The 16,285-nt window shown below is 49.7% G+C and overlaps 1 protein-coding gene across 2 annotated transcripts in view; it reads left to right on the top strand.

The window, feature by feature from the left end:
* Positions 1-272: 272 nt before the first annotated feature.
* The window catches only part of LOC134945741 (cardiotrophin-2-like), a 32,253-nt gene continuing 16,240 nt past the window's right edge, over positions 273-16,285 (top strand). The window contains exons 1-3 of one of the 2 annotated variants that reach the window (XM_063935200.1): positions 273-461; positions 12,332-12,468; positions 13,635-14,003. In XM_063935200.1, the coding sequence (XP_063791270.1) occupies positions 12,451-12,468; positions 13,635-14,003 (387 nt within the window). In that variant the 5' untranslated portion in view covers positions 273-461; positions 12,332-12,450. Of the gene's footprint in view, positions 462-12,331; positions 12,469-13,634; positions 15,652-16,285 lie in introns of those variants that run through there. The other variant, XM_063935199.1, reaches the window with a different exon arrangement.

Raw genomic sequence — 16,285 nt, 5'->3', positions numbered from 1 at the left:
AGCAGGAGAAGGGGACAGTTGGGGATAGGTACAGCAGGAGAAGGGGACAGTTGGGGATAGGTACAGCAGGAGAAGGGGACAGTTGGGGATAGGTACAGCAGGAGAAGGGGACAGTTGGGGATAGGTACAGCAGGAGAAGGGGACAGTTGGGGATAGGTACAGCAGGAGAAGGGGACAGTTGGGGATAGGTACAGCAGGAGAAGGGGACAGTTGGGGATAGGTACAGCAGTAGGAGGGGACAGTTGGGGATAGGTACAGCAGTAGGAGGGGACAGTTGGGGATAGGTACAGCAGGAGAAGGGGACAGTTGGGGATAGGTACAGCAGTAGGAGGGGACAGTTGGGGATAGGTACAGCAGGAGATAGGGACAGCAGAAGAGTCAGAGGCACAGTAGCTGTGTAGTACACATGTTCTGTCATCAGCCTGGCCTGTAGGAGAACAGAGATGATTGGTGGCTTTGAGGTACAGCAATTTGTTTATATTATTACCATGTTATTAAATCATTTAGCAATTATCTCATCGTTAGGTGACGACGATGAAAGTTGATGTAACCTGTCCTAGCCGCTGACTCCCCGCGAGGCTGGCACACTAACCGCCCAGATGTTGTGTTTGGCAGTCAGCGCGCGGCTGCTGATGGTGCCATGGTATCTGTCTGGATTCCTGACGGGTGACTGAGCCAAACTTCAGAGGCTTCCCCCCTCCCCTGTCACCAAACCACATCCCCTCCTCTGTGTCACGAGACAGACAATGGGGACACTATGACAGGGATACACCGCAGCCAGCGAAACTCACCCTGTCATCACATATCAGGGAGCCACGGTCATTCTTTCTGCCACAGCCAGGCTGATTACAGCGCCGTGCCCCAGATATGTCACTGTGCCCCGGCAAAGTAGGGCACGGATATCCAAGGCTGGGGGGGGCGGGCGTTCTGTGGGAGCAGTCGCTCAATTACCCCTCAGGTGTGGGGGAACTTCTCGGAGGTTGTGTGCAGGGGGGAGGATGGGTACTAATTAACCAGAACCAAGCTTGTCCGAGGGACAAATGCCGCGTGCTGTCATTTTGCGGCAGTGTGCGCAGTGTTTTTCATTGATTTTCGTATCATTGATTTGGCAGCGCCTCCTCCAACATGACCCATTCCATTAGGTACAAAATGCTCTTCTCCTGGACTTCCTCAAGGAACCAGATCATCTGAATACCCCTCAGGTTACTCAGGATTTCCGGTGTGATCACGCTGTTGGGTTCAGGAAACCTGACCTCGGCATGCCTGCAGAACAGGGCTGACACCCCCTCCCATTTTGTAAAACGGTCTGCGTTGCCGCCCCCTCCCCGCACCACACAGCCACAGCATGTCAACCATAGGGACCAAGCAGGACCCATTCTGCACATGAACTGCAAACATTGGAGGGGTACGCAGACAATTGGGGTACATCTCTGAATTACGCCCTGCGTCTGGACAGGAAGAAAAGTTTGTAATTACTGAATAAAGTTATGGGCTGGGGTCTTAGGGACTAGCAGGGCTGACAAGAGAAATCCTGGGCCCCAGTACAACAACTTCCTGGGCCCCCCCTCCGTCCCTCCCTCCCTCGAGGCGGTGTGACCACAGCATGCTGGGGGCATAGCCACACCTCTTTGGGGGCGTGTCTAGCACAATGAGAAGCACCAACTCACGGGAGCATGACATGCCTCCCAGTCAGGGCAGTATAGTACTTTTCAGGTGGCAAGGCCTAATCACAGGAGGCATGGCCCCTCCATTAGACCTGGGCCCAGGTTATATGTACCCTCTCCCTCCCTCTCTCGACACCACTTGGGACTAGTGCCACTTACTGGCACCATAGTGGCTGCAAAGCTGCAGCTACAGCAGTCCCAGTATTACTCATTCCCCACCGCTCAGGGGTATCGGGCAGAGTCCTACGCGTTTCAGTACTGGTGGTCTCTGAAGGATGCACGCCAGTTATATTCAGTTCCCACCTGCTACCCATAGATGCCTCATCCCCAGACTGGCCAGCCTGGGTCCAGTGGTTCCCCTTTGTGACCCCTGCTCATAGTGGGAGGTAGAGCCGCTGCTGCGTGACTGGAGGAGGGAGAAGGAAGGGGCGCAGGGGAGTGAGCTGATGAATCTGGGGGCAATCTCCCCCAAACAATATAGAACAATGAGAAATACGGACTACAGAAAATGCAATAGTACACATATTATTATTTATCGATAAATCATTAAAAAAAACCTGTATGAGATCCATATAGAGGCACGTAAAGAATATACACAGATTACCTATAGAATATGATCACATGTATAAAAATGAGACCAGCCAATCAGCTGCTAACTGCCATGTTACAGGCTGTGTTTTAAAAAATGACAGGAGCTGATTGGCTGGTACTTTATCTCCCTCCACTTTATCTCTCTCCAAGGCTTAGTAAATCAACCCCACTGTCATGATCTCTCTATGAGGAGCCGCCTGTCACTGCCTCTGGGTGCTCTGTAGCTACTATAGGTTTAACCAGAGCCGCCATCAAGGTGGGGTCCTGTGGGGTGTAGTACGGCTGACCGGCGGTCAGGAGACCACCGGTCAGCTTACCGACGCCGGGATCCCGGCGGGGAGGGGCGAGTGCAGCAAGCCCCTTGCGGGCTCGGTGGCGACCATTCCCGCTCTATTGGTGTCGTGGACACCCACGAGTGGAAATAGTCCCTGTTGGTCGGCATGCCGACCATCGGGATAGTGAGCCGTCGGGATGGTGGAAGAGGTCATATGACTGTCGGTCAGCTGACCGGCGGTCACATGAATACCACCCGTCCTGTGTACACTTGTCCCGGGCCCGGCCACTCTGACAGAGAGTGGAGGGCCCGGGCTGCTCAATCCCGCTGTCGCTATTCCCGCCTATTTTGTCAGTCCCGAGCCCCACAATTTCTGGTGGCAGCCCTGGGTTTAACTGCCGTCACTGCGGAGGCTCAGGGCAGTTGTGAAAAGGGGGGGCAATAATATTGACCTGACCTATAAATTCACCTCAGAATCCACCTGACCGGCCATCGGGTCACCTCGCTGAGAGGTGAGGTTAGAGGTCATGCGGAGGCCCAGCAATAAAGCGACATCGTGATATTGTCTTTCCTGAGCTTTTTGGGTGATTCAGGATTTATTTGCAAAAAAACCTTGTGATGTGTCATAAGGACAAACACACAGAGAGTGTGTCACCCAGAAACTGCGGGCGGGCGAGTAATACAGATACCGAGACCCCCACACACATCGCAGCCCCCAGTATGGAAATAAGCAGCTGTCCCTATAGTGACTGCTCCAGGGGCCTAATGACCTGTCGCTGGGAATTACCCGCATCTGAGGGGCAGCACGCGGTTATTCTGTATGCTGGAGACAATTCTCACTACACGTAACCACTTACCGCGCTCTGCGTCCGTATCTGCCCATGGCTGGGGTACATTTACAGCCTGATAAATTTACTAAGGTGGGAGTTTTTTTAGAACATGTGATGTTGCCCTTAGCAACCAATCAGATTCTATCTATTCTAGAAGCAGCTAGATAAATATTAAGTGGAATCTGTCTGACTGGTTGCTACGGGCAACACAACCAGTTCTAAAAAAAAGTAGTAAATTTACCTCATAGAGTGCAGGATGTACCGCACACCGCGCTATGTCTGCGATACATCCTGCCACTTATCGGGTGCACCAATGGTATTAATAGCATGAGAGCCACATGGGACACTAGGGGGGGATCTCATTGGATCCCTCTCAGGGAAGAATGTATAAAGATGTCCCATAGGCGTCCATTAGGCAACGTATAGATGGCGCTGCCTACTGGGTACCAGCTTTGCACATACTGCAAATACGCCAAACTCCAAAAACGTACGTTTTTGGAGTCTTGACCGCACTGTAGTCATACTATATGAGGTTGCCGCTATATTATATGAAGCTGCTGCTGTATTATACACGATCAAGTCACATTATTATGGCCACCTCCTACAGGTGACGTCGGCAGCGGGTAGCCCATGAAGTACGTCACGTGCTGTACGCTGACTTGGTGGGTATATAAGGTGTGTGATAGGCTGTCTGCACACACATCACTCGTTGCTGGCTTGGTGGGTATATAAGGTGTGCGATAGGCCGTCTATAAGGTGTGTGATAGCCCGTCTGCACACATATCACTCGTTGCTGGCTTGGTGGGTATATAAGGTGTGTGATAGGCCGTCTATAAGGTGTGTGATAGCCCGTCTGCACACATATCACTCGTTGCTGGCTTGGTGGGTATATAAGGTGTGTGATAGCCCGTCTGCACACATATCACTCGTTGCTGGCTTGGTGGGTATATAAGGTGTGTGATAGCCCGTCTGCACACATATCACTCGTTGCTGGCTTGGTGGGTATATAAGGTGTGTGATAGGCTATCTGCACACATATCACTCGTTGCTGGCTTGGTGGGGTATATAAGGTGTGTGATAGCCCGTCTGCACACATATCACTCGTTGCTGGCTTGGTGGGTATATAAGGTGTGTGATAGGCTATCTGCACACATATCACTCGTTGCTGGCCTGGTGGGTATATAAGGTGTGTGATAGGCTATCTGCACACATATCACTCATTGCTGGCTTGGTGGGTATATAAGGTGTGTGATAGGCTATCTGCACACATATCACTCGTTGCTGGCTTGGTGGGTATATAAGGTGTGTGATAGGCCGTCTGCACACATATCACTCGTTGCTGGCCTGGTGGGTATATAAGGTGTGTGATAGCCCGTCTGCACACATATCACTCGTTGCTGGCTTGGTGGGTATATAAGGTGTGTGATAGCCCGTCTGCACACATATCACTCGTTGCTGGCTTGGTGGGTATATAAGGTGTGTGATAGCCAGTCTGCACACAGATCACTCGTTGCTGGCCTGGTGAGTATATAAGGTGTGTGATAGGCCGTCTGCACACACATCACTTGTTGCTGGCCTGGTGGGTATATAAGGTGTGTGATAGGCTGTCTGCACACACATCACTCGTTGCTGGCTTGGTGGGTATATAAGGTGTGCGATAGGCTGTCTGTACACATATCACTCGTTGCTGGCTTGGTGGGTATATAAGGTGTGCGATAGGCCATCTACACACATATCACTCGTTGCTGGCTTGGTGGGTATATAAGGTGTGTGATAGCCCGTCTGCACACATATCACTCGTTGCTGGCCTGGTGGGTATATAAGGTGTGTGATAGCCCGTCTGCACACATATCACTCGTTGCTGGCTTGGTGGGTATATAAGGTGTGTGATAGGCTGTCTGCACACATATCACTCGTTGCTGGCTTGGTGGGTATATAAGGTGTGTGATAGCCCGTCTGCACACATATCACTCGTTGCTGGCTTGGTGGGTATATAAGGTGTGTGATAGGCTGTCTGCACACATATCACTCGTTGCTGGCTTGGTGGGTATATAAGGTGTGTGATAGCCCGTCTGCACACAGATCACTCGTTGCTGGCCTGGTGAGTATATAAGGTGTGTGATAGGCCGTCTGCACACACATCACTCGTTGCTGGCTTGGTGGGTATATAAGGTGTGTGATAGGCTGTCTGTACACATATCACTCGTTGCTGGCCTGGTGAGTATATAAGGTGTGTGATAGGCCGTCTGCACACACATCACTCGTTGCTGGCTTGGTGGGTATATAAGGTGTGTGATAGGCCGTCTGCACACACATCACTCGTTGCTGGCCTGGTGGGTATATAAGGTGTGTGATAGGCTGTCTGCACACACATCACTCGTTGCTGGCTTGGTGGGTATATAAGGTGTGCGATAGGCTGTCTGTACACATATCACTCGTTGCTGGCTTGGTGGGTATATAAGGTGTGCGATAGGCCATCTACACACATATCACTCGTTGCTGGCTTGGTGGGTATATAAGGTGTGTGATAGCCCGTCTGCACACATATCACTCGTTGCTGGCCTGGTGGGTATATAAGGTGTGTGATAGGCTGTCTGCACACATATCACTCGTTGCTGGCTTGGTGGGTATATAAGGTGTGTGATAGCCCGTCTGCACACATATCACTCGTTGCTGGCTTGGTGGGTATATAAGGTGTGTGATAGGCTGTCTGCACACATATCACTCGTTGCTGGCTTGGTGGGTATATAAGGTGTGTGATAGCCCGTCTGCACACATATCACTCGTTGCTGGCCTGGTGGGTATATAAGGAGTGTGATAGGCCGTCTGCACACATATCACTCGTTGCTGGCTTGGTGGGTATATAAGGTGTGTGATAGCCCGTCTGCACACATATTACTCGTTGCTGGCCTGGTGGGTATATAAGGTGTGTGATAGCCCGTCTGCACACATATCACTCGTTGCTTGCCTGGTGGGTATATAAGGTGTGTGATAGGCTGTCTGCACACATATCACTCGTTGCTGGCTTGGTGGGTATATAAGGTGTGTGATAGGCCGTCTGCACACATATCACTCGTTGCTGGCTTGGTGGGTATATAAGGTGTGTGATAGCCCGTCTGCACACATATCACTCGTTGCTGGCCTGGTGGGTATATAAGGTGTGTGATAGGCTGTCTGCACACATATCACTCGTTGCTGGCTTGGTGGGTATATAAGGTGTGTGATAGGCTATCTGCACACATAACACTCGTTGCTGGCTTGGTGGGTATATAAGGTGTGTGATAGGCTATCTGCACACATATCACTCGTTGCTGGCTTGGTGGGTATATAAGGTGTGTGATAGCCCGTCTGCACACATATCACTCGTTGCTGGCCTGGTGGGTATATAAGGTGTGTGATAGGCCGTCTGCACACATATCACTCGTTGCTGGCCTGGTGGGTATATAAGGTGTGTGATAGGCCGTCTGCACACAGATCACTCGTTGCTGGCTTGGTGGGTATATAAGGTGTGTGATAGGCCGTCTGCACACATATCACTCGTTGCTGGCTTGGTGAGTATATAAGGGGTGTGATAGGCCGTCTGCACACATATCACTCGTTGCTGGCTTGGTGGGTATACAAGGTGTGTGATAGGCCGTCTGCACACACATCACTCGTTGCTGGCTTGGTGGGTATATAAGGTGTGTGATAGCCCGTCTGCACACATATCACTCGTTGCTGGCCTGGTGGGTATATAAGGAGTGTGATAGGCCGTCTGCACACATATCACTCGTTGCTAGCTTGGTGGGTATATAAGGTGTGTGATAGGCTATCTGCACACACATCACTCGTTGCTGGCTTGGTGGGTATATAAGGTGTGTGATAGCCCGTCTGCACACATATCACTCGTTGCTGGCTTGGTGGGTATATAAGGTGTGTGATAGGCTATCTGCACACATATCACTCGTTGCTGGCTTGGTGGGTATATAAGGTATGTGATAGGCCGTCTACACACATATCACTTGTTACTGGCCTGGTGGGTATATAAGGTGTGTGATAGCCCGTCTGCACACATATCACTCGTTACTGGCCTGGTGGGTATATAAGGGGTGTGATAGCCCGTCTGCACACATATCACTCGTTGCTGGCTTGGTGGGTATATAAGGGGTGTGATAGCCCGTCTGCACACATATCACTCGTTACTGGCCTGGTGGGTATATAAGGGGTGTGATAGCCCGTCTGCACACATATCACTCGTTGCTGGCTTGGTGGGTATATAAGGTGTGATAGGCCGTTTGCACACATATCACTCGTTGCTGGCCTGGTGGGTATATAAGGGGTGTGATAGCCCGTCTGCACACATATCACTCGTTGCTGGCTTGGTGGGTATATAAGGTGTGATAGGCCGTCTGCACACATATCACTCGTTGCTGGCCTGGTGGGTATATAAGGGGTGTGATAGGCCGTCTGCACACATATCACTCGTTGCTGGCTTGGTGGGTATATAAGGTGTGTGATAGGCTATCTGCACACATATCACTCGTTGCTGGCTTGGTGGGTATATAAGGTGTGTGATAGGCTGTCTGCACACATATCACTCGTTGCTGGCTTGGTGGGTATATAAGGTGTGTGATAGCCCGTCTGCACACATATCACTCGTTGCTGGCTTGGTGGGTATATAAGGTGTGTGATAGGCTGTCTGCACACATATCACTCGTTGCTGGCTTGGTGGGTATATAAGGTGTGTGATAGCCCGTCTGCACACATATCACTCGTTGCTGGCCTGGTGGGTATATAAGGAGTGTGATAGGCCGTCTGCACACATATCACTCGTTGCTGGCTTGGTGGGTATATAAGGTGTGTGATAGCCCGTCTGCACACATATTACTCGTTGCTGGCCTGGTGGGTATATAAGGTGTGTGATAGCCCGTCTGCACACATATCACTCGTTGCTGGCCTGTTGGGTATATAAGGTGTGTGATAGGCTGTCTGCACACATATCACTCGTTGCTGGCTTGGTGGGTATATAAGGTGTGTGATAGGCCGTCTGCACACATATCACTCGTTGCTGGCTTGGTGGGTATATAAGGTGTGTGATAGCCCGTCTGCACACATATCACTCGTTGCTGGCCTGGTGGGTATATAAGGTGTGTGATAGGCTGTCTGCACACATATCACTCGTTGCTGGCTTGGTGGGTATATAAGGTGTGTGATAGGCTATCTGCACACATATCACTCGTTGCTGGCTTGGTGGGTATATAAGGTGTGTGATAGGCTATCTGCACACATATCACTCGTTGCTGGCTTGGTGGGTATATAAGGTGTGTGATAGCCCGTCTGCACACATATCACTCGTTGCTGGCCTGGTGGGTATATAAGGTGTGTGATAGGCCGTCTGCACACATATCACTCGTTGCTGGCCTGGTGGGTATATAAGGTGTGTGATAGGCCGTCTGCACACAGATCACTCGTTGCTGGCTTGGTGGGTATATAAGGTGTGTGATAGGCCGTCTGCACACATATCACTCGTTGCTGGCTTGGTGAGTATATAAGGGATGTGATAGGCCGTCTGCACACATATCACTCGTTGCTGGCTTGGTGGGTATACAAGGTGTGTGATAGGCCGTCTGCACACACATCACTCGTTGCTGGCTTGGTGGGTATATAAGGTGTGTGATAGCCCGTCTGCACACATATCACTCGTTGCTGGCCTGGTGGGTATATAAGGAGTGTGATAGGCCGTCTGCACACATATCACTCGTTGCTAGCTTGGTGGGTATATAAGGTGTGTGATAGGCTATCTGCACACACATCACTCGTTGCTGGCTTGGTGGGTATATAAGGTGTGTGATAGCCCGTCTGCACACATATCACTCGTTGCTGGCTTGGTGGGTATATAAGGTGTGTGATAGGCTATCTGCACACATATCACTCGTTGCTGGCTTGGTGGGTATATAAGGTATGTGATAGGCCGTCTACACACATATCACTTGTTACTGGCCTGGTGGGTATATAAGGTGTGTGATAGCCCGTCTGCACACATATCACTCGTTACTGGCCTGGTGGGTATATAAGGGGTGTGATAGCCCGTCTGCACACATATCACTCGTTGCTGGCTTGGTGGGTATATAAGGGGTGTGATAGCCCGTCTGCACACATATCACTCGTTACTGGCCTGGTGGGTATATAAGGGGTGTGATAGCCCGTCTGCATACATATCACTCGTTGCTGGCTTGGTGGGTATATAAGGTGTGATAGGCCGTTTGCACACATATCACTCGTTGCTGGCCTGGTGGGTATATAAGGGGTGTGATAGCCCGTCTGCACACATATCACTCGTTGCTGGCTTGGTGGGTATATAAGGTGTGATAGGCCGTCTGCACACATATCACTCGTTGCTGGCCTGGTGGGTATATAAGGGGTGTGATAGGCCGTCTGCACACATATCACTCGTTGCTGGCTTGGTGGGTATATAAGGTGTGTGATAGGCTATCTGCACACATATCACTCGTTGCTGGCTTGGTGGGTATATAAGGTGTGTGATAGCCCGTCTGCACACATATCACTCGTTGCTGGCTTGGTGGGTATATAAGGTGTGTGATAGCCCGTCTGCACACAGATCACTCGTTGCTGGCTTGGTGGGTATATAAGGAGTGTGATAGGCCGTCTGCACACATATCACTCGTTGCTGGCCTGGTGGGTATATAAGGTGTGTGATAGGCTATCTGCACACATATCACTCGTTGCTGGCTTGGTGGGTATATACGGTGTGTGATAGCCCGTCTGCACACATATCACTCGTTGCTGGCTTGGTGGGTATATAAGGTGTGTGATAGGCCGTCTGCACACATATCACTCGTTGCTGGCCTGGTGGGTATATAAGGTGTGTGATAGCCCATCTGCACACATATCACTCGTTGCTGGCTTGGTGGGTATATAAGGTGTGTGATAGGCCGTCTGCACACATATCACTCGTTGCTGGCCTGGTGGGTATATCAGGTGTGTGATAGGCTGTCTGCACACATATCACTCGTTGCTGTCATGGGTAAAAGGGGCGATTTATCTGAGTTGCAGTAAGGGATGATTATCGGCTTCCGGGCCACAGGTGGCAGTATGTCTGTCACAGCGCAGTGTGTGTCCTGTCCGCGTGCTGCTGTGGTGAAGGTGTATCGTGACTGGGTAAATGGCACCACTGCAAATAACCAACGTGGAGACTGCGGAGCACCAGGTGCCATTGATGTGACGTCAGCTATGTAGGTGCGTGAGGGCCGACTGACACGCTACATTGGAGCAGCTCACCGTCACAATGAACCTGGGGGCTACTAGATGTGTGTCTATAGTGACAGTTCAGCACGTCTAGCTGCACACGGCGTGTGTATTTTATTCCATTTTACATATAAATGTTACTTTTACTAGTAACAGAAGAAACTACTCTGACGTTTATATGATGATTTGTTACATTATTATATTGCGTACTAATTAGTCAATGCGACTTTAGCATCTCCTGCCGGCACTGAGAAGCCGCATCTCTGCGCTAACATGAGTAAGTATAAACACGTGACAGAAACCCGCCATGATTGCTAATGGATTTGGGCTGGAAATGTCTTGGGAAAAACACGTGCTTCTATTTATGTGCGTCACTTAGCTATATACGTCCTAAGCGCAAATGCGTACAATACAGAGACCCCACAGCGTACGTAAGATATTTCCCTTTGCCCTTATATGTGGCGTTCCGCTGACGGAGTTGACAACCTGAGAGGAGCGCTCTCCTGTTTATAGGGGCGATGTTCGCCTATATTTAGGTGACTGTAGATTTGTGTTTTATATATATCTATTGTTGGGGTATCACCGGTGCCGCAGAACGTCTCCTTACTGGGTGATATGTAGGGTCTGGTTCCCTATATGCCTGGTACCAGCTGCCTGTAGGGTAATACCGCCTCAGTGCCTGCCATCACTGCACATCTGGCTCCCTATCTGATCAGAGTGGGATATGGAAGCTATTAGTCACTGCCCGGACTGCCCTCTGCCAGGGCCACATCCATTACCAGGTCACCCACACACACTCACGTGTGTACGTGTGTGTTATCCCTAGAATGTGCCAAATCCCTGGGAGAGAAAGGCGGGCGACTCGCATAATACCTCTAAGGGGGGTGAGTTGTCAGCTGGTAACCCTACTCCTGCAGTGCCTCATTGTCTCAGCCCTACTTCCGTCAGGTCTCTTGAAAGCTCTTAATTGCAGCGAGGTGACAGCTCTGGGGGGTAAGAGGGAGGAAGCACGAGTCACTACTTATCCCGCTTTCATGGGGTCACAGCCCCTATTCATCGCTCTCCCACCTGTACATACCTTCTCCCCGACTCACCGCTCCCTCTCCCTCCCCTGCTGTCACCTCTTCCTGCATTTCTTAGAAGGAAGCCAGAATCAGAGCTGAGGACAGGAATGGGGATTCCTTTCCAGCCGGCGCGGCAGGGGGTGTGTGACGTTTACAGATTACTACATGGGGGAGAGGACAGGTATAAAAACATTACACCTGCGGGACAGGTGTATCACAGGTACGAGGCGCTGGGTGCAGGATGCTGGCAGGAACCGGTAAGTTTCCTCTGCGGGCTGATTCTAAGTAGAGAACTGTGTCCTGGGTGTAAATGGAAGCAGTGGGGACTGTGCAGAGGTAAAGCAGTGGTATTGTGCACAGGTGTGGAGTGCAGTGGTACTGTGCACAGATGTAGTACAGTAGTACTGTGCACAGATGTAGTACAGTAGTACTGTGCACAGGTGTAGTGCAGTGGTACTGTGCACAGGTGCAGTACAGTGGTACTGTGCACATATGTGCAGTGGTATTGTGCACAGGTGTGGCGTGCAGTGGTACTGTGCACAGGTGTGGTTACATGAAGTGGTGCTTTGTATAAAATACAGCGGTACTGTGTATAAACTGAATGTGGAGGAGCTTCATTTTATTGTACGTGATTTCTATACATTACTTTGTGCTTATGTGCAGTGATCCTGGTGCTGAGCGTCGCTGCGTGGTACCGGGGCTCTGCGGCCGTACCCCTAACCGGAGAAGAGATCCTCACACAGATACAGAGTTTATCTACGTTACATCAGGCCAATGCCACCATGATGCTCAACACATATGTGAGTGGCACCCTAAGCCCGCAATACGAAACCTGCTCACCCCGCAATATACAGCTGTTATACCTCAAGACTTATCACCCAATGGGGCATATGTACTAAGCCTTGGAGAAAGATGAAGTGGACAGAGATAAAGTGCCAGTCAATCAGCTCCTAGCTGTCACTTTGCAAACACAGCATGTAACATGACCGTTTGGAGCTGATTGTCTGGTACTTTATCTCTCTCTCCACTTTTATCTCTCTCCAAGGCTTTAGTACATCTCCCCCACTGTGTGATACCTGGAGACGTTGTACTCCCTACTGTACATTATAAGGATATTGGAAGTCACAAGCCATTCTATTGTCGCAGCAGGTCGTAGATTGAACAGTTTTGTAGGGATAAAGGAACCCCCGGGGTGACTTGTAATAGCCATATAATGTATGCCAGGCAGGGAGTCGCTCTTGATGATGCCAGCATATATTATAATGATGCCACCGTCTCTCGCAATTTATGCAGATGTGATATGGAGTAGTAGAGCTAAATATTAATATTATATCAGTGGTTCTCAACTCTGGTCCTCAAGTAACCCCCAAGAGGTCATGCTCTCAGGATTTTTCACTGTGCATGAATAGTGACATCCAGAAACCATGACCTGTCGGGGGTACCTGAGGACTGGAGCAGAGAACCCCTGTAATAGATAATTAGTTAAAAGTTCCATTACTTTTAACCAAAGTGATTTTTCATACAAAACAATGTTCTTGGCCATCGTGCTGTAGGAAATTAGGTCACGTGTGGTGGATCCCTACTCACACTCACTGGTACCCTGAGATGGGGTTTTCCATGAACCCCATGCTGGTCTTGGACTCTTGGGAGGTATTTATCAAAGCATGGAGAGAGATAAAGTGGAGATAAAGTACCAGCCAATCAGCTTCTAACTGCCACTCTACAGGCTGTGTTTGAAAAGTGATAGTTAGGAGCTGGTTGGTTGGAACTTATCTCCATCCATGTTATCTCTCTTCAAGGCTTAGTAAATAGACACCTTTATCTGTCTGCATGCTTTGATAAATAGCCCCCTTGACCCCTTTCTCCTGTGTCTCTCCTCTTTGTACATCCTTCTCCATTCCTCTATCTCCATCGTCTCCTGGGTCCTCTTCTAACCATCAGTCTTTCTTGTGTTTCCTCCATAAAGCTGCACTATCAGGGCACGCCGTTCAGCGACCCTGGGTTCAATTTTCCCTACTGGCTGGAGAAGGGCCTACCCACCGCTGCCCTGGGCTTCAGGACGTGGAGATGTCTCTGCCCGGGAGAACGTCTGCTGCTGGACAGGGATGCTTTCTCAGCCATCTCCGAGTTCCTCCAGCTGGTCCAGGACGATCAGTACAACCTGAATCCAGAGGCAGCAGATCTGCACAAGCTCCTGGAGGCTTCTCGGAGGTCCTCCGAGGCTTTGCTGAGTAACCTAAATACAGCCATGATCATCCTGGGCTACCAACCCCCATCCATCCACCCTGAGCCCCTGAGCTGGGCTTCCACCAGTGACAGCGAGATCAAGAGGAAGGTGAGAGGCTACGTGCTATGCAGAGAATACAGGGACTGGCTGATGAGAGTGCCCAAGGACATAGCTCTTCTGAGAGGGCCACGAAGCAGAAGGGAGAGCGTTGGGCAAGAGAAAAAGGACTGCTGCAGGTTCTAGGACCCAACGCACAAAGGAAGGAGATGGTTTTAAGCCAATGAACAAATATACTAAAGAGAAACAGAGGTAGTAGAGTGAGGATGGATGGAGGGCTTCAGGGCCTTGGGCATGGTCAGGTCAAGGAGTAGGCAGCAGAGCTTACTGCCTTTGGCGTAGGGAATTCTGTGGGTCTTTGCACAATTTCTATCCTGTTCTAGCCTCTTCTTGTCAGGTCCTCAATTTTTCAGGAGCTGGTCTCCTTCTGAAGGTCTGAAAGAGAGCGTGGCACCATTATGCCGTATTTAGGATGGATTACAGAATATACTAAGCTTTGGAGAGAGATAAAGCGGAGGGAGATAAAGTACCAGCCAATCAGCTCCTGTCATTTTTTTAAACACAGCCAGTAACATGGCAGTTAGGAGCTGATTGGCTGGTACTTTATCTCTCCCCAAGGCTTAGTAAATAGACCCCACAGTCTCACCTGGACTACTGTATTTTCTGCTAGCGGGGTGAACCAAGGCAAACACCCTACAAACGCCGCAGGAGCCGAGCGAGGACTCCGAGCAGAATAAGTTTAGAAAGTTATGTGTCATTAAGTAGAAAAGTTTCATGAAGGCCTAACGACTCCTCATTGTTGGCTCCGCCCATTAAATGGCCGCCTCCACTGTGTGCAGGTGATGGGAACATTTTTAACATTTCCATGTAAGGACAAAAACTAGGTACCACAGCTATAGCTGTCATCCTCAGAGCTTCCTTACTGCACGTTGTCATTCCTCATCTGTGCCAGCAGGTGGCGCAAAGGCTCCTAGCAAAGGTGGTTGGTTGCTATGTATCTGAGATGCTTCATCAGTCATGAGAATCTGATTCAGTCTTATTGTTCCCGCCAGGATTGCAGAAGTTGCCCTGAGTGTGGCACGTGCTCTCTGGATGTTTCCAGGCCTGCAATGACTGCGCCCTCCAACAGGCAGGGCACGCTTGGAGTTGTAGTTCCACAGCAGGAGCGCTACTTATTTTGCACTGCTTGAAAGCAGATATCTGCGACACCTTGGGCTCATTAACATACTGTAGTCACTGGCACTAGACATGGGTAAATAGATAAATAAATGGTATACCGCTAATGAGCCACAGATTAGAGAGGCAGACACATCCTGAAGCTCCTGTATAAATGCACTGATTTACGAGAATAATGGGACAAAACAGCGTTCTTGTAAAACCCTCTATTTAAGCAATATTTATATTTAATGCTTTATTTAAGGAAACGCTTATTTATGTTTTAAGATGCTGCTATTTTACTTTCATGATGATGTCATCGTACTTTTTTTTTTTGCACTGGATGATGTCACGTGTCTGGCACTTTATATTTCTCTGGACGTATATCCGCACGGCGTCAGTGACTCCTGCAGAGCATTGCACGTATTAGGACGGAGGGAGAAACTATTTATGTACTGATATTTTTCCATCTTATGCTTATAATTCTATGTATGTTTGTATATTTATATTATTTATATGATGAATAAATGGATTGTAATTCAAACTAGGTTGTAAGATGATCTTTAAATGGTGGTGGTGGTGGGGGGGGGGGGGGGGGGGGAGTGTTATACATATGAGAAATGAGGGTAATTGGGCACATACACAAAACACAGACTCTGTAATACAGTTGCAGCGGATGATATCTTCTGAAATCAGGCAATGCTTCAGATGAAATAGCTTCCAGCAAGTCAGCGTTCACTATAAGGAAACAAAGGGTTAATGAATTCCATATGAAAGACGTGGGAAGACCAGTTACCTTACCTCATTGGTTCCCAAGCTGGGCGACGTCGCCGGGGCACACTGGGGTGTCACAGAGCACTTGCAGGAGTGCCGTGGGTTAGGGGTCCAGTACCAAACCAAGGCCCCCATTTATCACTCTCCGAGGCTTGATAAATCTGGGCACAAATTATTTATGGGCCATGTGACTGGCAAGACCAGCGCTAGTGGCTGGCAGTCATATAATATGTGAGCAAACAGAAGTACAGCCCCGCCCACCAGCACACACCTGAAACTAAGGATGAGAGGTCAACACCAGCTACTTAGGGGCAGATTTATAAGCCTGGAGAAGTTAGAAAGTGGAAGGTGATAACGCGCCAGCCAATCAGCTTCTAACTGTCATTTTTCAAACCCAGCCTGTG

This window comes from Pseudophryne corroboree, chromosome 7 (assembly GCF_028390025.1).
Source record: "Pseudophryne corroboree isolate aPseCor3 chromosome 7, aPseCor3.hap2, whole genome shotgun sequence".
Classification (NCBI taxonomy): Eukaryota; Metazoa; Chordata; class Amphibia; order Anura; family Myobatrachidae; genus Pseudophryne; species Pseudophryne corroboree.
This window is presented reverse-complemented; position numbering and strand designations above follow the sequence as displayed.